Here is a 26,122-nt window from a genome sequence, read left to right as displayed (position 1 = left end):
TCTTGTGATATAGCGTTAATTTAACAGAAAAACAATAGGCCCATCTTTTTCTTTCAAAGTATTATAGTAGAAAATACAAGGAATTTTTACCTCCTATAGCAAAGGTTGATACCTTATTTATTAAAAATAAGTACCATTTTAAAATATTATATTCCATAGCTACCTTTTGATTTTTATAGCCAAATATCTATTTATGGTCACCTCCTACCCTTAAGCCATAAAATATGTTTTGTATTATTTTTCTCTCTCATTCTTTCAGATTTTTCTCCACCCTCTCTCTCAATGCCAGTTTTCTCCATGAATACAAACTATTCTCTCTCACCAGTGTAGAGGGTGTAATCAATTGAATACGAGTCCATTTCAGTATCCCTGAAACACACCATTAATACTCCCTCAGTCCACTCAGTAATGGCGAGTAGCAACAGGGACAACGATTTCATAAACCCTAACACAACTTCCTTCTAGATTCTTCTCAGATTGGTAGCGCTTCTGGAAGTTTCCAGAATGAGGGTTTTCTCTCCGGCCTTGACGCCGCCGGCGGCACTTCCGATGTCGAGTTCGGTTTTTCGCGTCCTAATTTTCGCCAGATTCCACTTGTTGGTACTGTCGAGTCAGAATCGTGGCCCTCTCGACGAGACGACATTAGGGTTATTCTTGAACAAAAACGACGGAGTTTGGGGCTGAGCAACTTGAAGATTCTATTACCTTTTTTTAAGTGTATTTCAATGTATCTCACTGTTTTTTCATGTATTTTATTGTCTTTTTTTTCCATTGTATTTCAGTGTATCTCGCTACATTCCATGTATTTTATTATATTCACCGTCTCCCTATATTCCATGAATGTGTTCATATAATTTTTTTAATTAATATTGTGAGAATGCACGGGAGAAAAATATGATATTATTCACATGTGTTAAACACGATACAATGAGTCCTATATACATAACATGTCCTACTCCTAATACATATGGGATTAGGGTTATTTACTCGTATTTACATAACTATTCTAACACTCCCCCTCGAGCTGGTGCATATAAATCATATGTACCGATCTTGTTACATATGTAGTTAATACGAGGACCAGTAAGGGACTTGGTGAAAATATCTGCAAGTTGATCATTCGACTTCACAAACTTTATAGCAATATCTCCCGAGAGTATCTTTTCTCTGACAAAGTGACAGTCAATCTCAATGTGTTTAGTTCTCTCATGGAACACAGGATTTGATGCAATATGAAGAGCAGCTTGATTATCACACACAAGTCCCATATGACTAATCTCACCAAATTTCAACTCCTTGAGCAGCTGTTTGATCCAAATTAGCTCACATGTAGCCATAGCCATCGCTCGATATTCTGGTTCTGCACTAGATCGAGCAACAACATTCTGTTTCTTGCTCTTCCAAGACACCAAATTTCCTCCTACTAAGACACAATATCCAGACGTAGAACGTCTATCAGAAGGTGATCCAGCCCAATCAGCATCTGAGTATCCAACGATCTGCTCATGGCCTCGATCCTCAAACAATAAACCTTTGCCTGGAGCTGATTTTATATACCGAAGAATGCGAATAACTGCATCCCAATGACTATCACACGGAGAATCCATAAACTGACTCACAACACTCACAGGAAAGGAAATATCATGTCTTGTCACTGTAAGGTAATTTAATTTACCAACCAACCGCCTATATCTTGTAGGATCGCTAAGAGGCTCCCCCTCTCCTGGCAGAAGTTTAGAATTTGGATCCATCGGAGTGTTAACAGGTCTACAACCTGTCATTCCTGTCTCCTCAAGAATATCTAAGGCATACTTCCGTTGTGAGATCACAATACTTGAGCTAGACTGAGAGACCTCAATACCCAGAAAATACTTTAGTTTGCCCGGGTCCTTAGTCTGGAAGTGTTGAGAGAGATGCTGCTTCAATTCAGTAATACCATCCTGATCATTGCCGGTAATAACAATATCATCAACATAGACCACCAGATAAATACAGAGACTCGAAGCAGAGTGCCGATAAAACACAGAGTGATCAGCTTCATCCGAGTCATGCCAAACTCCTGGATAACTGTGCTAAACTTACTAAACCAAGCTCGAGCCCAAATATCTGAGTATATCCCTTGGCAACAAGACGGGCCTTAAGGCGATCAATCTTGCCATCCGGACCAAACTTGACTGCATATACCCAGCAACAACCAACAGTAGATTTACCCGAAGGAAGAGGAACGAGCTCCCAAGTACCACTCGTATGTAAAGTAGACATCTCGTCAGTCATAGCCTGTCGCCATCTTGGATGAGACAATGCTTCACCTATAGACTTAGGGATGGAAACAGAGGACAGAGAAGATATAAAATCATATTAGGGTGATGACAAACGATGATAACTTCAACCGACATAATGGGGATTAGGATTAAGGGTAGTCTGTATACCTTTCCGAAGTGCAATCGGTATACTAGGAAGAGACAAGTCCGCAGTAGTAGGGGTGTGCATTCGATTTATCGATTCGATTTTGACCCTTATCGATAATTACTTATCGATTATCGATTTGTACATATGCTTATCGTTATCGTTTCAATAAGGTTTCGATTTTTTCGATTTCGATTTATCAATTTTTGGGGCTTATCGATTCGGTAATCGATTACACCAACAAAAAAATTTGCGGGATTCCACGGAAAGTATATCGCTATAAACACGCCTAACTAATATGGACCAAAAGAAGCTAAAATAAGACGAACACCGTTTATAACATAAAAATTGTGTCAACAAGCACATGCAACGAAACTAAAGTAAGGGATCAAATGTATGCCGCCAACACTCCAACGGTATAAAAAAAATTAAAAATACATTATCACGGCTAATTCTATTTTCCAATAATTTGAACTTCATTCCCTTGAACTTTAAATATAATCATTCCTTAAATGTGGTAGATTAAGTAATACGGTTAGGGACTTAGGGTAAAGGAAAGGGTGCTATAGAATAAGGGTTGATTTTTTTTTTAGTATTTCTTATCGGTTTATCGATAAACCGATACCCGAAGAGGACAAAATCGAAATCGAAATCGATAACTCGGTAAGGAAAATTTTCGAAATCGAAATCGATAAACCGATAACAAATAATCGGTTCGATTTATCGATAAACCGATTCGAATGCACACCCCTAGCAGTAGGAGCAGGGTCAGGTGCATGACGTGAATCAGCTGGGCCTGATGCTAGGTTCGGACGATGATGATATGTCAATAGTGTATAAAGTGTGAGCCTTTCCCCAAACCAAATAACATGTATGGAATGGACGAAACAAGGGCATCAACTTGGAATCAATAGATAGCCCAGAATACTGCATAATTGAGCATCAATCTTCTCCCAAAGTGCTTTGGCCTTTTCATCTCCTTCACTAGACTTCGTGATTAGATGATTTTTAACACCTTGACCTTTACACCACAACTCGACAGACGAAGCCCAAGCTAAGTAGTTGGAATTTCCCATTAAAGGTTCTGAGGTAATCATAACAACGGAATTGCTAGAACGACTTCGTAACCTCAACGTACTTTTTTTCTTACTGTAGCATAGGCCTTCGTCGGGCTTTCGTCCCTTCGCCTATAGACGGCGGCTTGGCTTCTTTAGGTATCTTATGTCCAGGCAGACAGGTCAAAAGCTGTTGATAACCTGGCGGCTGCTTCAGAGCTTCGGATGCCAACCAGTCGGTCGCGATCTTACCTTCTCTCTTCTCTATGAGTATACCGCTCATACAGCTCCCAGCCAGCAAGCAGTTAGCCTTCCTCTACAAGGAATGGAAGTGTGGATGAATCGACATCAAATATAGGATTGTTGTTGTACACGATCTCCATTTTAGTAGTCCTAGCTATCCACTAGTCTTCGGCCGGAGGGGTTTATTGCACAAAAACGCCGGGGCGCAGGCTCCCGAAGAGAGAAGCCCAACGAATGTCAGATGCAAAGCCCTCAACCGACCTGATCGTCCCAATCCGGTTGTCAGTCTCTTATCTAATGAATATGAAGACCCGAGAGCATCGACTCGCAAAGACTTCGTTGGATTGAAGTGAGATCTATAAAATTATCACCAAATAACCGAAAGAATCAATTGAAAACTCGCAGAAACAGATGAAGAAGACACTGTTTCAGCCGGATATTACTGTATTTGCCGGGAAAAAATCAGTGTAGTCGCCGGAAAAACTCAAAGTGGTCAGAATTAAAAAATAAAATTATGGATAGGCTCGGAATTTGAGGGCGATCCAACTGCTCTGAAAGAACTTCGTCAAAAACTTCCCGGAAAGTGCTCCACGCGCCGGCGCGTGGAGTAGATCTCGCCGGAAAAAAATTTCTCTGACCGGTGCATGGAGCGCGTGAGATGGCTGTCGGCGGAGGTGTTTGTCAGGGTTTGGTCGCCGGGGGTTGGGGGACCTTGTGGTGGTATTGATTTTTGCACAATACCGATGTAAATTGGTTTGACGAAAAAAAATCCTAAAAAGGTTGCCGGAATTGAAGCACGACGACTTTTTTTTCGGTTGGGTTTTCTTTCCCGGATGTTTTCTCACTGCTGCTCTGATACCATGTGAGAATGCACGGAGAAAAATATGATATTATTCACATGTGTTAAACACGATATAATGAGCCCTATATATATATATATATATATGATATATATATATATATATATATATATATGTACTACTCCTAATACATATGGGATTAGGGTTATTTACTCCTATTTATATAACTATTCTAACAAATATAATTTATGTATTCAGATGTATATATGTATTCAAATATATCTGCAGTATGTATTCATATGTTTATGCACTATAGATGACCTGCTATACTTCATGTATTCAATGTATTTTTATGTATTTAACTATATTCAATGTAATTATATAATTTCTCTGAAGATTGCTATGTTTTTGGGTGTTTTTCGGTTGTGAATCTTTTTTATAACTGGAAATACAAAATTTGTGTGTTATAATTGAGTTTGTTGAGTTATATTAGGAGTCTATTATGTTAATTAATTCACTTTCCGTTTAAAAATAGCTGAATAGACCATGAATTGCGCTATTTGCGTTACTGTATTCACAAATACATATCGTGAATACAGTCAAATACAGTCGAATACAATAATCTGTCTAGCTGTAATCCCCTGTTTCACGCCGTGAATACAGTCGAATACAAAAATCTGTAATCCCCCGTTTCACGCCTAGAAATGCTACCGTATTCATGAATACAGTAACTTAAATACATCGAATACACTCTAAAAACCCTGAAAACATAGCTATAGGAAGTAATATAGTAAATAGTAGCTACAATTAGCTAATAACCACTAAAACATAGTGGTTTTTGAAAGTTTCTCAAAATACAATTATAATGTCGCAAGTATTAGTAATAAAACACACAACACAGGATAATTAGGAAAAAATGACAATTCCTTTAATGAACGATGAAAAATATTTACACTCCAACTTTTCTTTAAGAATCAAACTCCCTTCCAACTTTGAGCAATAAATATTTTTCCCTTTATCTCGGTTCAATCTTTTAAATACCTATTTTGCCGTCTGAACATTTTCAAGATGAAAAATAATAATCAAACATATAAATTAATGGCATCGAATAATGAAAGAAATGAGCATAATAAAATAGTTTATTCATATTAGTAATTTTATTAATAATTAAAACTCAAAAATCTATTTGCACAGTTAAGAAGAAGAGAGAATGGAAATTTTATACATACACTTAGTGGTGGTGAAATGGATAAAAAGATAATTATCCATCCATATTATCCACTAAAAATATGTTAGATAATGAACTTTTAGATTGATCAAGTATGGATAAAACCTATATTATCCATTTAGAAAATAGATACTTGACATAAGTATGGGGTTTAAATGTTAAAATGTATGTATTAAAGTGCTTAGGGAGGTGTAGTCACTCTTATATCTAAATGTATCCTACCCGTCTCGTAGCCTACATTACAACCAAATAAAGTCCTAATTGATCCAAGATTGAATGAGCTCGATTAGTGGAGTAGTACACTACGGGCAAGCTTATGGTGCATCTTTTGTGGCATATGAATGTTATTTCTGAGAGTGAGTGAATTCTTTCTATCTTGAGTTCCTAAGAGTTCTTAAATTTTATTGTGTGGAACTACTCTCTTTTGTTGTGTGAGGGCACTTGATTCATGAAGGAAAGGTAATGTCAGTGACCTCTATATTAGAGTAAGTGGGTGAGTTGTGAATAACGTGTGGTACTTGTGAGTCAAATCTTGAGGTGAAGATGTTACGCTTTTGTGCTTAGTCTATTTTAAATACTCTTGGTGTGATGAGTTAGGAGAATTGTTTAAAAAGGTCGTGTCTATAAAAAAAAAAGTGGAGTTTGATTGCTCGAGGACGAGCAATGATTTAAGTGTGGGGTGTTGATGATAGGCTATAATTGCATATTTTAGTCGCTTATTACACTCGAATTTACTGCACTTTAATTGAGTTTGCGCTTTAATCGCTAGTGTTTTGCACTAATTGTGTGTTTTATGCCTTGTAGGTGTGATTCCGAGCTATATATATGTTATGGAATGAATTTAAGTGATTTGAAGCTTTAAAGTCTGAGTAAAAGCTCAAGGAATTAAGCCGGGATCGTGTTCGGGGTCAAATTTGATAATTAAGTACGAACGAAGACTTGAGGAGGCATATTGCGCACTGTCCAGTAAAATAGACATAACCTTTTTGCTCAGAACTCCATTTGGGCTCCACAATATATGGTTGGAAAGCTAACTCAAAGGGCTACAACTTTCATGTTTTACGTTTTTCCCAAATTCCAAACGGAACAGGGTGAAAAACCGCAGTTTTGCCGAGATCGCGGCAGAACCGCGGCAGAACCGCGGTGGAAGGCAGTTTCTGAAGAATGAAGAATCCGCGAGGGCGTTTGGCCGCGGTTCCACCGCGATCGCGGTGAAACCGCGGTGGGAAGCGTAAATTTCAGGGGCTAAAGTGTAAAACATGGGATTTTAAGTCCTAAACCCTATATAAAACAAAGGAGGCCGGCCAAGAACGAAGAGGAGGACATATTTTGGACATAAATTAGACCTAAGGAGGCGGAGAGACACTACTTGAGGGTTAGACAACACCCTTGGAGGCAAGAACACATTGGGAGCAAGGCGGAGAATTCTTCTACAAGTTTTTCCTTCCTCTTCCTATTTTTCATTGTTGGTTATGACTTTTAGTATTGTAGTTTTACATACTATTATGAATAGCTAATTTGTTATCTAGAGTTTTGATAGAACCTTTTGTAGGATAAATTCTTGTTATGTTTTTATATAATTGAGCCATAGCTTTTCTCTATTCGTTCAACTACGTTTATATTCTGGTTGATTGAAGAGCTCTCAATTAGCTGTGCCTATTTAGTATGCATAACTCGGGAGAGAGTGCATATTTAGGTAATTGTTGAACAACACCACTCCCAGAGTATATGAGGGATCAATAACCGAGGGTTTAAAGGTGAGATTAGGGATAACGAAGCCTTGGGTGCGATCTGAAGTGAGCTGTATTAAAAGCCAGCTAGCGTAGCTCGGGAGAGTGCGTCTAGTAAATTATCGTAATTACTCGGGAGAGATTTACGGTAATAGGAGTGCTCATGATCGGTAGAGAATACTTAGGCGAAATTATAGAAGACATAGCGGGAAGGATTCCGACAATTGGGGAAATCATAACTCTGGGCCTCCTTAATCTTTTCTCTAACCCTCAGTATCGTTAGTTGTTAATTTACTATTTTAATTTGTTAGTTAAGTAGTTAAACACAAGAATCTTAATATCTATAGGTTAGGAATTGTTCAAGCTTGGCTTCTTGGTGATAGTGAACAGCTGTAGCTAAACCTTAGTTCTCTGTGGGATTCGACTCCGGACTTGTAAACCGGATTATATTTGCAGTGACCGCTTAGTCCTTTTTATAAGGCATAGTTGGGCGTGATAAAAAAAAAACTAACTACACCCGGTTCAAATAAAACCCTTGGAAAAGAACCGTGGTTTAAAGAAAAACCAAGGGGTAATTGCTACACTACCTAACAAAACAAAAAATCTTTTTGGTATTTTCTTTAGACTTACTTCCCTCAAGAAAACTGTCTAGAAGATCCGTCATCAGGAAAAGTCCACTCTTTTAAAAAAAAACAAACACAGCTAAAGTAGCATGAAAAATCACCCAGACAATCTCCTCACCCCACACTTAAAATTGTGCATTGTCCCCAATGCACACCCATACATACACGAGGGTAAAAGAAACTACCTGGTAGGCCAAAGGCCGAAGCACTAGCCGTTCATGGGGTACTCAGACTTCTCCCAAGCTTGGTCCTTCGTGTGGGTACCTCACACTTAGTTCCAACCATTTGGTTTGTTGATGCATCCTTCCAATACCTTTGCTTTCCATGCTCCTAGAAAAGAAAAAAAATTGACAACTACAAAAATAATACAATTAAAAAATAAATAAAAGAAAGCAATAAAGCTGGGTTGCCTCCCAACAAGCGCTTGATTTAACGTCGCGGCACGACGTGAGTCACTTTCTGCCTCCACTTTGAACTTATGAATCGGACCCCAAGTTTTGATTCTGCTCTATGATCATGCTCCTGGGGTGGTGGAACGAATCCGACTGGCCCAATAAAATAATGTAGTATTCTGCACTTCTTGGCCTTTATATGAGGTGTGTAATCCCGACTTTCTGGCAAGAAGAATTCCAGAATGTAAGCACTTTGTTCCTCATTCCTTGACTCCTCAAATGGCTCGGACGACTCTATTTCCATATCATCATCTAAACACAATGTGGAAAAATGCTTGGAGTGAGGACCAATGCCCTCAACTACATGAACATTGGGACAGTCTACATTCTCAACACTAATGACAATAGAGTCAACAAAATATGTATCCTCAATATCCTTGGTTGACTCTAGTATCTCTTCTACAACATCGACATCCTCAAAATCTAGTGCGATTGATTGTTGGTGTTCTACTCTAGCATCCTCCTCTTGCTCATCAATTTCTGTATCTAATTCACGCTCTTCTTGGATACTATTCATAATATTGGCTTGTTGAGCATTAAAAACTTCAACCAGTTGACTCATGTGAACATTCAAGTTGTGAATAGTTTCCTCCTGCCTTTCTATCCGCAGTAGTAATTTACTCTGTTGTTCCAAAATGCACTTTAACATATCTTCGAGCTTCTTTAGGTCAGCTTCCCTAGGTTCTTTGTTCCTATTAACTTCACCAGAAAAAGAAGAACCATCAAAGTAAGGGGTTGGGGGAAGGTAAGAAATATAAGCACAACCGTGAAAGTGACCGTCTTGACCACCACACATATCACACACATTCCACACATAAGATTGAGTTGGTGCACAAAACTCGCTCTCAGGAATATTTTGATAATTTTGCCCTAGGTGGTTTCCTTCACAATATGCATAAGGAGGATCAAAAGTAGAATTACCAACAACAAAATTCTCATAATTCCATGATGTCATGTTTCTCAAATAAACAAATAAAACTAAAATAAAATAAAAAAATAAAAAAATCAAATAATAAAATAAAAGTTCAAACTTGAAACCTAGCAATATGTACACCTACAACTACACCGTTAGTTCCCCGGCAACGGCGCCAAAATTTGATCACGCCCAACTATGCCTTATAAAAAGGACAATGCGGTCGTTGCAAATATAATCCGGTTTACAAGTCCGGAGTCGAATCCCACAGAGAACTAAGGTTTAGCTACAGCTGTTCACTATCACCAAGAAGACAAGCTTGAACAATTCCTAACTTATAGATATTAAGATTCTTGTGTTTAACTACTTAACTAACAAATTAAAATAGTAAATTAACAACTAACGATACTGAGGGTTAGAGAAAAGATTAAGGAGGTCTAGAGTTATGATTTCCCCAATTGTCGGAATCCTTCCCGCTATGTCTTCTATAATTTCGCCTAAGTATTCTCTACCGATCATGAGCACTCTTATTACCGTAAATCTCTCCCGAGTAATTACGACAATTTACTAGACGCACTCTCCCGAGCTACGCTAGCTGGCTTTTAATACAGCTCACTTCAGATCGCACCCAAGGCTTCGTTATCCCTAATCCCACCTTTAAACCCTCGGTTATTGATCCCTCATATACTCTGGGAGTGGTGTTGTTCAACAATTACCTAAATATGCACTCTCTCCCGAGTTATGCATACTAAATAGGCACAGCTAATTGAGAGCTCTTCAATCAACCAGAATATAAACGTAGTTGAACAAATAGAGAAAAGCTATGGCTCAATTATATAAAAACATAACAAGAATTTATCCTACAAAAGGTTCTATCAAAACTCTAGATAACAAATTAGCTATTCATAATAGTATGTAAAACTACAATACTAAAAGTCATAACCAACAATGAAAAATAGGAAGAGGAAGGAAAAACTCGTAGAAGAATTCTCCGCCTTGCTCCCAATGTGTTCTTGCCTCCAAGGGTGTTGTCTAACCCTAAAGTAGTGTCTCTCCGCCTCCTTAGGTCTAATTTGTGTCCAAAATATGTCCCCTTCTTGTTCTAGGCCGGCCTCCTTTGTTTTATATAGGGTTTAGGACTTAAAATCCCATGTTTTACACTTTAGCCCCTGAAATTTACGCTTCCCACCGCGGTTTCACCGCGATCGCGGTGGAACCGCGGCCAAACGCCCTCGCGGATTCTTCATTCTTCAGAAACTGCCTTCCACCGCGGTTCTGCCGCGGTTCTGCCGCGGTCGCGGTAAAACCGCGGTTTTTCACCCTGTTCCGTTTGGAATTTGGAAAAACGTAAAACATGAAAGTTGTAGTCCTTTGAGTTAGCTTTCCAACCATATATTGTGGAGCCCAAATGGAGTTCTGAGCAAAAAGTTATGTCTATTTTACTAGACAGTGCGCAATATGCCTCCTCAAGTCTTCGTTCGTACTTAATTATCAAATTTGACCCCCGAACACGATCCCGGCTTAATTCCTTGAGCTTTTACTCAGACTTCAAAGCTTCAAATCACTTAAATTCATTCCATAACATCTATATAGCTCGGAATCACACCTACAAGGCATAAAACACACAATTAGTGCAAAACACTAGCGATTAAAGCGCAAACTCAATTAAAGTGCAGTAAATTCGAGTGTAATAAGCGACTAAAATATGCAATTATAGCCTATCATCAATACTTAATGGATAATCAATGGGTTATATCTGCAAAGACTCAAATTGTGGGTTCCTCAAATTTAGAAGAATAGAAATTCTCCTAAAAGTGATCACATTTAAAAAGCCATGAATAATATAAGTGTCCATATTATTCGTCGATTAACCTATTTTCTATCCCTATTAAATATAGACCCTTACATACACTTAATGCAGGTAATACAAAAATTAAAAAGAGATAGATTTGATAATACATATTTAGTGATTATCTATTTATACTTTTAATGAAATTTAAGTTGCACTTAGAAAATATTTCATCAATAACTATCAAAACTCAAAAATCTATATAAATAAAGCCATATAAACAATAGAGAATAAGAGAATGTAAAATTTAAATATATATACGTAGAGCACATAATATTAAAATAATAATCATAAAAATTAGTGGTAGATATTGTAACAAAATTTATAAATAAACTATTCTATTTTTAGTTTATTGAACTCATATCAATCATAATAACATAAAATAATCCAAATAGTAAGTAAAAAAACATCTAAGGTAAAATAAATATTGTATATAATTTTAAATAAGTATTATATACAATGGAATTGAAAATGTCAATGGGCAAAAAAAGATATTTTGTAAGTTAGGAGGGGGAAAGAATGTGCTGTTCAAAATTATAGGGGAGTTTGATTGTAAAACTAAAGTTGCAAGGTGGAGCCCACCGTCCCCCAAAGCACGCACTACTCACGTGCATGTTTTCCCGCCAATTGGTTCCCGCCAAAATCATACTCCCTCTAAAAACCCTCGGCAAAGTCAGAAGCTGAAGCCACAAAGAGAGAGATCTGAAACTGAAAGTGAGTGAATAGAGAGAGAACTTTTAGAGAGAGATGTCAGGCTGGGACGAAGGAGCAGTATACTACAGCGACCAAGCTCAGTTTCCACATGGCGGCGGCGGAGCCACAGGAGACAATGAAAATGGAGGGGCGAGCCGCCATGTCATCCTCCGAAAATTCAAGGAGTTTATACGAAACTTCTCCGACAAAACTCAACCGAATGTATTCCCTTACAGAGAAGCACTTCTCGAGAACCAAACTTACCTAATTATTAACCTTTCAGACCTCCTTTCGTACGAGCGAGACCAAACCCTACCCGAACTCCTCCGTCAGAACCCTGCAGATTATCTTCCTCTGGTATGAACCTAATTTAATTACCTTTCCCTGTGTTTTTAGCTGTAGGTGGATGTGAATTTATGGCCGATGCACTTGAGATCTTAATAGAGGGCTTTCCCTTATTTAAATCCGTATATCACGTCACTTGTATTTATACTCTGCTAAAAAATGGTTAAGCAAATAGAAATAACTCACCTAACGTTTTTTGGTAGTTAGTTATCATTCAATAAATGACTGATAAAGGATCCCTTGATATTTAGTTTTTCTTCTTTTTTTTGGTTTGTAATTACATTTGGATTTGTCGAAATGTATGATTATGTTGGACTATGATTGTTTGACAAGGGTGGATGTACAAAGGTAAGGTAAAGCTTTTGCTGAACGTAGTAGCTTTGGAGATCCTAGATATATAAATATTAAATATGCACTAATTACATTTCTCGGCGTTGTTAGCCATATGTGGCATATGTGGATGTGAGTTTGTGATTGATTAACTATAGAGATTAATAGAGAATTGAACTTGTAGTTATTTATCATCAATGGTTGACGCATAAACAGTGGCGGAGCCAGAATTATCCCTAAGGGGAATCAAAATATAAATAAGTAAGCATACGAGAAAGCTAAGGGGAATCAACATATAATATATATACATAAAAATAAAATATTTAACCAATCTACACAGTATAATTTCCTGACGAAGCGTGCTTGCCAGTGAGTGGCTCCGCCACTGCGCATAAAGGATCCTTTTGATATTAATTTAATCCAATTAGAATGCTTTTGATTTTTTGTAGTTGTATAGGGAGTAGCAATTGTTTATTAAAAACACAAGGCTCCGCTTAGTTGTAACATGTTTTTTTTCTTGAAATTATATCCGGATTTGCTGGAATGAATGATTATGATGGACTAAGATTGCGTTGATTAGGGAAAATGATACGGTTGATGCAAATTATGGTTCATGTTATTGTAGTTTGTGTATATAGCTTTCTGCATTTGAGGTTTATATAGTTAGGGTTATGTTTGGTGAGGCAAATGAATGAATAAATGATGGTTGTTGTACTGATGTATGCTATAGCCTGATTTACTCCAAGCTTACCAAATGGGTTGAGTTTCTAGACAAATTTGAATTTTCAAAAAGGTAAATGTATATGTATTTTACGGGATGTCCCTGTAGTTGCATTTTTGGGCTATGGAATAGTTGTAGAAGTGGGCATATACTGTTCAACCTCAACTAGTTTGGGATTGAGGCATAGTTTTTGTGTGTATTTTGTTACAACTGAAGGTAGTGGGTGTGTCCTTTATTCACTGTTGAACTAATACGCCTTTTTGTAAGTGAAAAGTACACTTAAGATCAGTGTGTTTTAGATAGAGCATCATTGTCTTCAATTGCATGAAATACTGTAGTTTCTTTAATGTGGAAGCTTTTAAGAACCTACTACTGAATAACACTTGGTCTTCTTGTGTCCTCTATTGGATGGTCTCGGGGTTATCTAGTTTGAAACTGCAGCAGCTGAAGTTCTGGCTAGCTTGAGATCGAGGGTAGCTGGTGAGAGTGGAGAAATGGAGGAGCCGGAGATTGGTGAAGTACAAATACTCTTAAGGTCAGAGCAGGATCCAATGTCAATGCGTTCCCTTGGGGTTAGTTTTCTGTTTGAACTTTTTCATTTTCTTTATTATCTTAAGTTTTGCTCTAATTGATCTACTTATCCCCCTATTTTTATAATCCTATTTGTCTTGTTTAGGCACAATGCATATCAAAACTGGTCAAGGTATCTGGTATCGTTATTGCTGCATCAAGGACTAAGGCAAAAGCAACTTATGTAACCTTGCTATGTAAGAACTGCAAAAATGTGAAGATCGTTCCATGTCGCCCAGGGCTTGGAGGAGCTATCGTACCACGTTCTTGTGATCATGTTCCTCAGGTTTGATGGAATAAAATAATAATTTGAAACTCTTTATTTGAGGTTGTAATTTAGATGACATTCTAATGGTAGGATATTTTCCAGGTGGGGGAAGACCCATGTCCTATTGATCCATGGGTAGTGGTTCCAGATAAAAGTAAGTATGTTGACCAGCAGACGCTCAAATTGCAGGAAAACCCTGAGGTGAGGGAACATTTAGTTCCAGAATAGAAGCTTGACTGCTGGCTTTCTTTATGATCATATTCTCATTTCATTTGTGTTTTCTGTTGGGGTAATTGTAGGATGTCCCTACGGGAGAGCTTCCAAGAAATATGCTTCTGTCTATAGATCGCCATCTTGTTCAAACAATAGTGCCTGGTACAAGGTTGACTATAATGGGGATCTTCAGTATTTTTCAGGCTTCAAATTCATCAACATCGTAAGAGTCTACCAAGTGATAAATGAACTTTAAATTTTTTTTGTAGTGTTGTCACTTTGTTATCAGATCTTCTTTTAACTTCTGGGTTCTATGTTCTGAACTGGGATGCAGTCATAAAGGAGCTGTTGCTGTTAGGCAGCCTTATATTAGAGTTGTTGGAATGGATGAAACCAATGAGGCCAATTCTCGAGGGTCAGCCAACTTCACAGTAGATGAGGTAATTTCTAAGTTATCAATAGAATGTGTTAATTGAGGGATTTGAAATACAGTTAGCAGCATGCTTTCAAGTGAGTGGACTGCATACAGATAATTGTCTCCACCTACATATCTCCACAAGTCGCAGTGGAAAAACATGCAAAGAAGCATGAATATAGAGTGGAGAAAGGATGGGGAAGATTAAGTAATGCCGGTCAAGCTATGGACTTGGGGGGGGGGGGGGTTTACCTCTTTGTAGCAGATCAAGTACTGAATGAATATGCTTTGCTGTTAGAGGATATAACAGTTTGCTAATACTACGCCGATGACGTTCCTGTACTGTTTGGACAGCATTAGTTTTCAATTTGGTCTTTGTTTTACTCTGTTTGGAGTTTCCTGTATGTATCAGTTCTCATGGCCTTCCTTTTTGCAGAAAGAAGAGTTTCAGAAATTTGCATCCGATAAGGATGCTTATGAAAATATATGCTCAAAGATTGCTCCCTCAATATTTGGGCATGTTGATGTAAAGAAAGCTGTAGCATGCCTTTTATTTGGAGGGTCAAGGAAGGTATGTCATTTTGCCTTCAATGTTAAATGCTCTTTGTTTATTTATTGGTTTATTTCTAACTCTATTTGTGCAGTTCTTGCCCGATGGTGTAAGATTAAGAGGTGATATCAATGTATTGCTCTTGGGGGATCCCTCAACTGCTAAATCACAGGTCAGTTTTACTTTCACTGAATACAATAGTGGCAGTTTGCTGTTAATATGAAATTTCATCTTCATGAGGGAGCCATTTAAGTTGGCATTGTTACTCATCCTAGTTTTTATTTCCAATGCAAATGAGAGTCTGAATTATTTTATTTTTACCTGTTAGTTTCTAAAATTTGTGGAAAAGACGGCCCCAGTAGCCGTATACACTTCTGGCAAAGGATCTTCAGCTGCTGGTCTCACAGCTTCTGTCATCAGGGATAATAGCTCTGTAAGTTTCCATATTTTCCTTAGTCTAGAAGCCATTTCAGATAAATGTTTCATTTTCAATATATCTTGAAATGATGAGTTTCTTTATGAAACAACTCAGCGCGAATTTTACCTAGAAGGAGGAGCCATGGTCTTGGCAGATGGAGGAGTTGTCTGTATAGATGAGTTTGACAAAATGAGGGCAGAAGATAGGTAGATTTTAGTTAGAACATCATACTCTTGTCTACTCTATTCTTCCATGAGGGCTTCTAAAGAGCTTCTTACTGGTGACCTAGGGTTGCTATTCATGAAGCTATGGAGCAGCAAACAATTTCCATTGCTAAGGCAGGAATAACAACAGTCCTTAATTCAAGAACCTCCGTGCTTGCAGCGGCTAATCCTCCATCTGGACGCTATGATGATCTCAAGGTCAATATAATTCCTTTCAATTGTTTTAATGTTTTTACAATTTTCTGCAGCTTGTGTTGGCAATTGAGCAAGAGTTGATGTGCTAATTGCATTGCAGACTGCACAAGATAACATTGACTTGCAGACAACAATTCTTTCAAGATTCGATTTGATATTCATTGTGAAAGACATTAGGATGTTCAGTCAGGACAAGGTAAGAAAAAATTCTCTCTCCCAAGTTGTGTGGTACAGACTTCATTTTAATATAGCTACTAGGCATCTAGGCAGTGTGCTTAGTATGCTGGGCATGAATACGCAAATAAATGGGTAATTAATTTTCAACATATCCTCGTGAGCTCAATTGTAGTATCCTTGTGCTATCTTCTTGCGTCTACTTGATGCTAGCAATGAAATTTCTGTCATCTAAAGAAGATATATATTTCCTTAAGTTTATGCTTCCACTTACTGAGTATTTTTTTCACTACAGTGTATTGCTAGCCATATCATCAAGGTCCATGCATCGGCTGAGGCATCTAGGGATGACACTAGAACTTCTAAGGAGTATAATTGGTTGAAGAGGTTGGTTTCTAACCTGGCTTTAAGTTAAGCACTACACTATTGTTGTAATTGTCAAGGTCTGGATGTTGAAGCAATTGAGTTCCTCGTGCAGGTATATACAATATTGTCGGACCAATTGCCATCCACGACTATCACCCGCTGCAGCCTCAATGTTACAAGAGAGTTATGTCAAAATTAGGCAGGTAATTACATAATTGGGCTCCTGATGCTCAGTCTGCTGGATCACCAAATAATTAGGACCTATTTATTGAAAAAGTGCTTATGGGATGTATCAAGAAATTTCAAATACTGAGACTGAAATGAGGCGGCAATCAATGATATGTGCTTCTTCTGTTATCTGCTGCAGCAAATGAGGCGGCAATCAAATGATAGTGGGGGGGCAGCAGCAATACCAATTACTGTGCGGCAACTAGAGGCTATAGTGAGGTTGAGTGAAGCTCTTGCAAGAATGAGACTGTAAGTTAACCACGATTATAAGTAGTTTCTTCGTCTCTTGCATAGGATCAAGCTTCGAGGACTTGAATCATCCTGCTATTGACTATGCAATTTAAGACTGTTTGGGAAATCTCCTTTTTTCCATGTGTTTCTTTTCACTGTTTTCTTTATCCTTTTATAAGATTTGCCTACATAAACAGTTCTTTGATCAATAATCTACCTCTTTCTTATCATGATTTTAGCGCCCAAACTGCAAATGAGAATCACGTCACGGAAGCAATTAGGCTCTTCCAAAATTCCACAATGGATGCAGCACAATCTGGAATTAATCAACATATAAATCTCACTCCTGAGATGGCACATGAGATAAAGGTTTGCCTCTTGGCCAATCAATACTCTTATATTCCAGTTATATGTCCTTCTAGTCACCGTTTTGACGAAGATACTTTTTTCTCTATGAATAGCAAGCGGAAGCCCAAATTAAGAGAAGAATGGGTATTGGTAGCCATATATCAGAGAGACGGCTAATTGATGAACTGACTAGAATGGGCATGAACGAATCAATTGTAAGAGTCCTTCCACTGCTTCACTTATATACCATTTAGTCATCAATATTCACCTAGTTTCTCCATTTATTTGAATTTCTGGTGCTATCTGATTGACTTTCTTGATAGTAAGCCAGTAGAAGCCTCCTAAATTATTTTCAGAACAATATTCCTAGGCCACCTTGTATTGATGCAAGTGCTAAAAAATTGTCAGGTAAGGAGAGCGCTGATAATTATGCATCAAAGGGATGAAGTGGAGTACAAACGAGAACGGAGAATCATAGTCCGAAAAGCCTAATGATGTGCTACTTAAGCATTCTAAAGCACTTTCAGCAAATTCACATCACAAGGACAGTATCCCCAGTCAACTGGTCATCAAATCACATGTAATTTGATGATGTTAATGCCTTCAGCACAACTCAAGCAGAATTTTTAATTTTCGGAGCATAGTGTTTTGTGATATCACTTCCCAACACCTCTGTACTCTAGTGATAACTGCAGTGTCCAAGGGCAGGAATGCACATCCACTCGTCTCAAATGGTTTGAGTTATTTTGAGCCATCTAATATAACTTATGCCCACCAGGAATGTTTATGAATTCTGCACTTTCTGCAATTTCAGCAGAATTTGGAAGTGGATATTTATGTAATTTGGTTATCATGTAAACTCTAAACCTAAGCTTCAAATATTTAGTGCCAAATTTGCTCTTTGCTTCAACATTTTGTATTGTGGCATAAAGATTGCTTTCTTCAAAATCGAGAAGATAAATATCAAATGTGCTTGGAAGTCGGAGCTCAGCAGTTCACAACGTGAAAAGTTATGAGAAGTAAGGTTGGTTCAGTTATTATCAAAATCAAACTAAATCAACTATATCGGTTTGGATTGATTTGGTTTTGTCGGGTTTTTTATTACTTACATATTATTTCAATCTTACTTTGTTAAATATTTAATAAGCAAATACCTATGTAGTAAAAATATAAAAAATTGACAAACATATTATCAATTAAAATATTCTTATGGGAGAATTCTATTAGTAATACATGATAGTTATTTTTTTTAGTCTTCTTGCAATAATTTTTCGTTGATATATACTTTCAGGTTAACTGAATTTAGTAATTAAACATAAAAATCAATATGATACCTAAATGTTAATAACCACTTTATATTTGAAAAAGATATAAGAATTTAATAGATCTTAACATATGATATGAATATGAAAGAACAAAGAGATATACGCATTTCAGTAACACTTGATAAGAAAGTAATCATACAACCTACTATTATTTAAGGTCAATAAAATATGGAGCACTTCATATTCTATTAAAATTTATATCACGTGATAGAATCCCAAATATTTCTAGACGTTTTTAAAGAAAATTCTATATAAAATCTTAAAAATATATATATAAATTATATATTTATATGTTGGGTTGGTTCGGATTTTTTTACTCAATACCAAACCAAATCAAAGTAAACCAAGTCAAATTTTTAAATCGGTTTGGTGCGATTTTTCGATTTGGTTTGTACACCCTAATGAGAAGTATGGTTATATTTCATTACTGTTTGAGTATTTGGTAACTGATCACGCCCAACTATGCCTTATAAAAAGGACAATGCGGTCGTTGCAAATATAATCCGGTTTACAAGTCCGGAGTTGAATCCCACAGAGAACTAAGGTTTAGCTACAACTGTTCACTATCACCAAGAAGACAAGCTTGAATAATTCCTAACTTATAGATATTAAGATTCTTGTGTTTAACTAATTAACTAATAAATTAAAATAGTAAATTAACAACTAACGATACTGAGGGTTAGAGAAAAGATTAAGGAGGTCTAGAGTTATGATTTCTCCTATTGTCGGAATCCTTCCCGCTATGTCTTCTATAATTTCGCCTAAGTATTCTCTACCGATCATGAGCACTCTTATTACCGTAAATCTCTCCCGAGTAATTACGACAATTTACTAGACGCACTCTCCCGAGCTACGCTAGCTGGCTTTTAATACAGCTCACTTCAGATCGCACCCAAGGCTTCGTTATCCCTAATCCCGCCTTTAAACCCTCGGTTATTGATCCCTCATATACTCTGGGAGTGGTGTTGTTCAACAATTACCTAAATATGCACTCTCTCCCGAGTTATGCATACTAAATAGGCACAGCTAATTGAGAGCTCTTCAACCAACCACAATATAAACGTAGTTGAACAAATAGACAAAAGCTATGGCTCAATTATATAAAAACATAACAAGAATTTATCCTACAAAAGGTTCTATCAAAACTCTAGATAACAAATTAGCTATTCATAATTGTATGTAAAACTACAATACTAAAACTCATAACCAACAATGAAAAATAGGAAGAGGAAGGAAAACCCCGTAGAAGAATTCTCCGCCTTGCTCCCAATGTGTTCTTGCCTCCAAGGGTGTTGTCTAACCCTAAAGTAGTGTCTCTCCGCCTGCTTAGGTCTAATTTTGTGTCCAAAATATGCCCCCTTCTTGTTCTTGGCCGGCCTCCTTTGTTTAATATAGGGTTTAGGACATAAAATCCCATGTTTTGCACTTTAGTCCCTGAAATTTTCGCTTCCTGCCGCGGTTTTGCCGCGGTCGCGGTGGAACCGCGGCCAAACATGCCCTCTGATTCTTCAGTTGTCCGCGACCATCTTCTACCGCGATTCTGCCGCGGTCGCGGCAAAACTGCGGTTTTTCACCCTGTTCCTTTTGGAATTTGGAAAAACGTGAAACATGAAAGTTGTAGCCCTTTGAGTTAGCTTTCCAACCATATATTGTGGAGCCCAAATGGAGTTCTGAGCAAAAAGTTATGTCTATTTTACTGGACAGTGCGCAATATGCCTCCTCAAGTCTTCGTTCGTACTTAATTATCAAATTTGACCTCCGAACACGATCCCGGCTTAATTCCTTGAGCTTTTACTCAGACTTTAAAGCTTCAAATCACTTAAATTCATTCCATAACATATATATAGCTCGGAATCACACCTACAAGGCATAAAACATACAATTAGTGCAAAACACTAGCGATTAAAGCGCAAACTCAATTAAAGTGCAGTAAATTTAAGTGTAATAAGCGACTAAAATATACAATTATAGCCTATCATCAGTAACTTGATATGGATTCTTATGTGGATACGGAAGATTCAAAGGCGTTGAGCAAAGTTAACATTTCTCGTTTAAACAAATCTTTACTGTACAAAATGAAATCATAAAGTTTAATTTCATCCTTAATCCAAAATGGGTTCTTAATTGAGATGGATTTTGAAACATTTCCAAAAATGATTCAGGTCAATTAAAAAATCCATAGATTATCAGATGGACAAACAGTCTTTGGTGTTAAGGTGCAGTCCGATTTTTTTTTCAGAGCAATTTTCATAGAATTTAACAAGAGAAAAAAGATTTTTGAAACTTGTGGTCCTAAAAGCTTAAAGAATAAAAGCTTTGTGGGATCAATGACATTTGTGTTATTATAAAAGTTTTCACTAAGTTAATAAATAAAATAAAAAGTTTGAAATTAAATTATTTCCAAAAGATAGGAATGTGTGTGTGTGTATATATATATATATATATATATATATTTTTTTTTTTTTTGAGTGGACTAATAAATATAGTATGTCATATAAAAAAATTTCAACTTAAGGCGCATGACAAAAGAAAAGGTGTGTAAAAAGAATATCTATACAAGTTGAGGGATATTTCAAAATCTTTAGAAACTTCAAGGATCTTAAATTAATTATCCGTTTTTATAACCCGATATGCTGAACACAAATTCGGGTTAACGGGTTGGCTTAAACCTTAGAAACCTGCAACCAGACACTATTACCAATACCTCTACTAGATGTTAACAATGGCGCTTATAATCCAAAACCCAGCTGTATTTTCTATGAAATTATCAGCAAGTTTGGGCCTTCTACATTATTCTCCCAAAATGGTGTCTTCGTCTTCTTCCTTCTTCTCTGTCCGTTGCTATTCTGCTGTTTCGCAGAGGCCCCTCAGGTTAGTTAGTAAGCCAATATGGAGAGTGGACATTGCGCTATCTTTTTAGTCTCCTTTTTTTTTTTTTTTTTATAACTGAATTGGGTTTTGTTTGGATTGTATATTCAGATGTGCAGTTCTTGGTGCTGGATTTGCTGGGCTGTCTGTTGTTTGGCATTTGTTGCCAAGTGGTGTCCCCCCCCCCCCCCCCTCTCCGGCCCACCACTTTGTTTTTACGTACATTTCTTGCCTATGCAGTATGTGTTACACTTACTTGGCAGAGTTCATAATTCTGTAGTTAATCCTGTTCATAAAATTAGATTTTGCAAAGGGTTTAAGTTATATATACATTATAAGAAATTTTATTATATGGGGTTATATATTGGCTAATTACATGTTATTGTCTATAATAAGTGTGTTGCTAACCTGAGAAATAAGGTAAGCACCCTGTAAAAAATCTTTACAGTGTATTTATATACTCCCTCTATTCCAATTTATTTGACAATATTAATTTATTAGTCCATTCCGAAAAGATTGAGACAGTTGCGAATTTGAAAACAATTAATTTTAAACTTCCCACATTAAGAAGCTTTTATAGCAACACAAAAGATATGGTATTTTTTTATTTATTTTTTACGATAGCATCCGGGCCAGCTTGCCTGCACCTCGACAATTTTACAGGGTACCAGCTATTTCCGACCAGTACAGGTACCAGTAACTCTTCCTACCAAAGCTTAGGCAGATGGGAAGAAATCACGTAGTATTTGTTGCCTCCTCTAGACTTTGAACCTAAGACATCATGATTCTCCTCCCATTTTATTGACCATTATGTCTAAGACCACAAGTTTCAAAACTTTTATAGCCACACAAATGTTATGACATGTTAAGACCACAAGTTCTAAAAGTGTTCATTTGTTTTCTAAACTTTCGTGTCGAGTCAAACTATACCAAACAAATTGGAACAGAGGGATTTAGATCCTTTTACAATTGTTTTCTTCTCTTAGCAAATTCGTTTTATCCAAGTCTTTCATGTTAAATAATATAAGTAACCTACAACACAGGTTAAAGTACATTGACTGTCTAAAAAATCTTTATACTGTTAACTTATATAACTTAAATACGTTAACACATTAGTTGTATCTATGACTCTTAATGCTAAGTTACTTACTGAAGCTTCTTTTTTCTTTTTAGTTCAATTGTCATAGGCAGCTAAATACAGCCTGCATCTTTTAATTTATGTTTTGCAGCAAAGTTCTGAGGAACTGAATCTACGCATAGATATATATGATGAAGTTGGCATTGGTGGAGGTGCATCTGGAATGTCTGGTGGACTCCTTCATCCCTACTCTCCCAAAGGTGGATGTGAACTTTTTTAATAGGAAGAGACAAACTCACTTGGGCTTCAGAGTTCTTCTTTCAAATTCCTTACACTGTCTCTCAGCATTTTGGTTCCATAAAAAAAAAACTCTTTTTGAGATTTAACTCAAAATTTGCAGTTAAGCTTCTGTGGCGAGGAGAAGAATGCTGGAAAGAAAGTTTAAAGCTTCTAAATATTGCTGAAGATGCTCGATCTTTAGACATGGGAAAGCCAGAAACTGTAGCAAAAGAAGGTGACTTTATAGTCAGGAGAAGGTTAGTAGTGTAAAGCATGTTATATATAAGCTGCTAACTGCTAAGATGTCTTAATATATGCTTTTGGATATACTGGTAATGATTTCAATTTCTAAAAAAGTAAAAAAGTAATTTCCTTTCCTTTGGAGTTTCACTATAAATTACTGATAAGTTCTGTTTAAAAATCTTGTTTCCAACAAGTAAAGTAAAAGAAAAGAGGATGCTGCTCGCTGTTGCATCCTTTTCTTTTTTAACATGCATTTTTTTTTTGTGACATCCAATTTGTCGTTAGCATCACATCAACCATATCATTCTATTGACTTAGTGTAGTTTATACTTTAGTATTATATTAATATGTAATCATGATTGAGCTGCAGCAGGTTACCTGAGCATATAAGTGAACCTTTTCTTGCTTTAAATATTTCACTATCATTAGTTGGAAAACTGGCCCGTACACTTTAGTCGACCGATGCCCTGTACTCGAGCAGCTTTTGTTCCTTTGCGCTTTTACTTTCTTTGTATCGTATGGAAGACGTATAACCATCTTGTTACTCTCTAAGCAAATCGGTTTGTGATGATCAACAGTGGAATCGTGAGACCAGCACTCTCTGTGAAGAATATGGACGTGATGAATGATGTGAGTACATCAAATTATTACATGAAACAGGAAACTTATATGTAACTTCATGATTATGGGAATGTGTCTTCTTGTCCTTGACTAGAATGCTCAAAACTGCATTGCCAGCTGCAGAATAGAGTCGATTCACAAGGATGCTGCGCAGAAGCTTGTACCCGGTTTGTGTGTGCCTTTGGACTTGGCATTCCATATGCGTGAAGCTGTAAATGTTCATCCTCAGAATTATCTTGAGGTCTGGAGGGAGAAGTCCTGATAACTATAGAACTCTGAACTAGTCCCTATTCCTTTATTTCATTAAGGTGTTTTTACTGTTGATAATCTCTCAGGCTCTCTACTTAGCATGCAGAACTTTTGTGGAATCCAAGTGCAGTTCAGGCATTTCATGTAAAGAGTTATATTTGCACAAGAAATCAGTTCATAATCTTCAGGAATTAGCAGGTATGTTAAATCACCTTAGCTTCCTTGAACTTCAACTGTAGCTTGTATCACCAGAAATAATGTAGCCAAGAAGTGGGTTCCCATATACTAGTGCAGTAGCAAAACAAACATTTCTCCTTTCTTTTGTGTTTTCTTTTCTAAAAAAGGAAAAATTCTGTTAATGATAAATGTAAGAGCTTGCAACCTCCACTCTCCAGGTGAGCTATTTACTTACTTCATCAACAGAATGAGGGTAAAATTAATTAAGTTTATTCTCTTTTGTCCAATGTGAAGGGGTTATTAAGCTAACTGGGACGGTTGCATCATCACCCACTTTCCTTGCTTCCTAAACAAATAAGGGAATTAACTTTGCTGCTTCTCTTTGTACTCCTCAATGGTACTGTTAGGACTTAGACTTCCAACAGTGAATACCTTTATTTTGTGAAGAGTCTAGTCTAGGTCGGAGTTGGAATTTTTACCTATTATAGGTTTCTTTGGGCAGAATGTGCTAGTGTTTAAAGTAAACTGATCAATTATTTAGGCAATTTTCTATTTTTTGGTGATCCTGTCTAATTCTAGTGATTAGCATGTTCTTTTCAGGTAAATATGACAACAGACTGATCAATGACTTTAGGTGATTTTATTGTCTGATGATCTTGTCAATTTAAATGATTTGCATATTCTTTTCAGGTGAATATGATGCAGTGATCGTATGTGTAGGTGCTAGAGCAGCTTTTCTTCCTGAGTTCTCTGGAAGGCTTCCATTGAGGACATGTAGAGGTGTTATTGCTCACTTGCAGCTCCCTGATCACATCAGGTACATGTGTGTAACTCCCATATCAAGCAGAAGTTCCTTTTTCTTTTTCCTTTCAAATATGCCAAACCCCAACCCCATGCCTCTTACCCCCCCCCCCCCCCCCCCTCCAGATGATTCAAACCCCCTAACCTCATAGATTGAAGGTGGAAGGTTCTTTCCACTATGCCAACCCACTCTTGTCTCAAGAAGAAGAGTTCAAACCTTGAGAACTGGGACGTCTTAATATCTTTATAGTTTATACATCTCTTACATGGATATATCTACAGTATCCATCAGATATCTCCATTTTCTTGATATCCTCATTTTTATCCATACTTTATTTGCTAAATATTATAAAGAAAATATGACATTGATTGACTTTTGTAATTTTCCCATATATAATGAATATATTCCTTAGCAATGAAGTGGCATTTTTATGGGGAATACTGAAATATATCCTATCTTTAAATACGTCGATGTATTTACATTAGCCTTTCTTGATTGTACATTAGACGTCTTTCTTGATTGTACATTAGACTTTGATGACAATAAGTCTCTCATTATTGTGATAGGCTAATTATAATTACTTTCCCGTTTTCATACCTTGCATTTCATTCCATAGAGCAAGGTGTTTCAAATGAGTTGTTTACACGGGTTTTTCAAAAGCATGGTCACAATTTAGACTATTACCCCAAAAGGTAATGCACAGCTAAAAAACTGCTAATTCGGACTTTCTTCACGAAGTTATTCCAGCTCCTTGTGTCCCTTTATTCTTCTTTCTGGATAACAGAATATCAGTATACAGTAATATTTGTTTGAGAAGATTGAGTTTAGTTGGTTCTAGTATGATGGATTTGTTGCCTAGTTCAATTTTCAACCTACCATCACCCCCTCCCCC

At 36.9% G+C, this 26,122-nt stretch overlaps 2 protein-coding genes across 3 annotated transcripts in view; both read left to right on the top strand.

Moving 5' to 3' along the window:
• LOC109234475 (DNA replication licensing factor MCM5) lies at positions 11,975 to 18,498 on the top strand. The gene is made up of 18 exons (XM_019400487.1): positions 11,975 to 12,349; positions 13,817 to 13,960; positions 14,065 to 14,244; positions 14,329 to 14,427; positions 14,526 to 14,662; positions 14,774 to 14,879; positions 15,291 to 15,425; positions 15,499 to 15,576; positions 15,733 to 15,837; positions 15,937 to 16,028; positions 16,112 to 16,244; positions 16,342 to 16,437; positions 16,711 to 16,802; positions 16,894 to 16,984; positions 17,149 to 17,258; positions 17,480 to 17,609; positions 17,702 to 17,803; positions 17,997 to 18,498. The coding sequence occupies exons 1-18, from the start codon at positions 12,047 to 12,049 to the stop codon at positions 18,078 to 18,080; spliced, it is 2,217 nt and encodes a 738-aa protein (XP_019256032.1). The 5' UTR covers positions 11,975 to 12,046; the 3' UTR covers positions 18,081 to 18,498.
• Positions 21,576 to 26,122, top strand: part of LOC109234473 — a 5,558-nt gene continuing 1,011 nt past the window's right edge. The window contains exons 1-8 of one of the 2 annotated variants that reach the window (XM_019400486.1): positions 21,576 to 21,784; positions 21,893 to 21,944; positions 23,005 to 23,119; positions 23,260 to 23,395; positions 23,960 to 24,011; positions 24,097 to 24,243; positions 24,338 to 24,449; positions 25,119 to 25,245. In XM_019400486.1, coding sequence (XP_019256031.1) covers positions 21,627 to 21,784; positions 21,893 to 21,944; positions 23,005 to 23,119; positions 23,260 to 23,395; positions 23,960 to 24,011; positions 24,097 to 24,243; positions 24,338 to 24,449; positions 25,119 to 25,245 — 899 coding nt within the window. In that variant the 5' untranslated portion in view covers positions 21,576 to 21,626. Of the gene's footprint in view, positions 21,785 to 21,892; positions 21,945 to 23,004; positions 23,120 to 23,259; positions 23,396 to 23,959; positions 24,012 to 24,096; positions 24,244 to 24,337; positions 24,450 to 25,118; positions 25,252 to 26,122 lie in introns of both variants that reach the window. The other variant, XM_019400485.1, reaches the window with a different exon arrangement.

This window comes from Nicotiana attenuata, chromosome 11, assembly GCF_001879085.1.
Source record: "Nicotiana attenuata strain UT chromosome 11, NIATTr2, whole genome shotgun sequence".
In the NCBI taxonomy this organism is placed as follows: domain Eukaryota; kingdom Viridiplantae; phylum Streptophyta; class Magnoliopsida; order Solanales; family Solanaceae; genus Nicotiana; species Nicotiana attenuata.
This window is presented reverse-complemented; position numbering and strand designations above follow the sequence as displayed.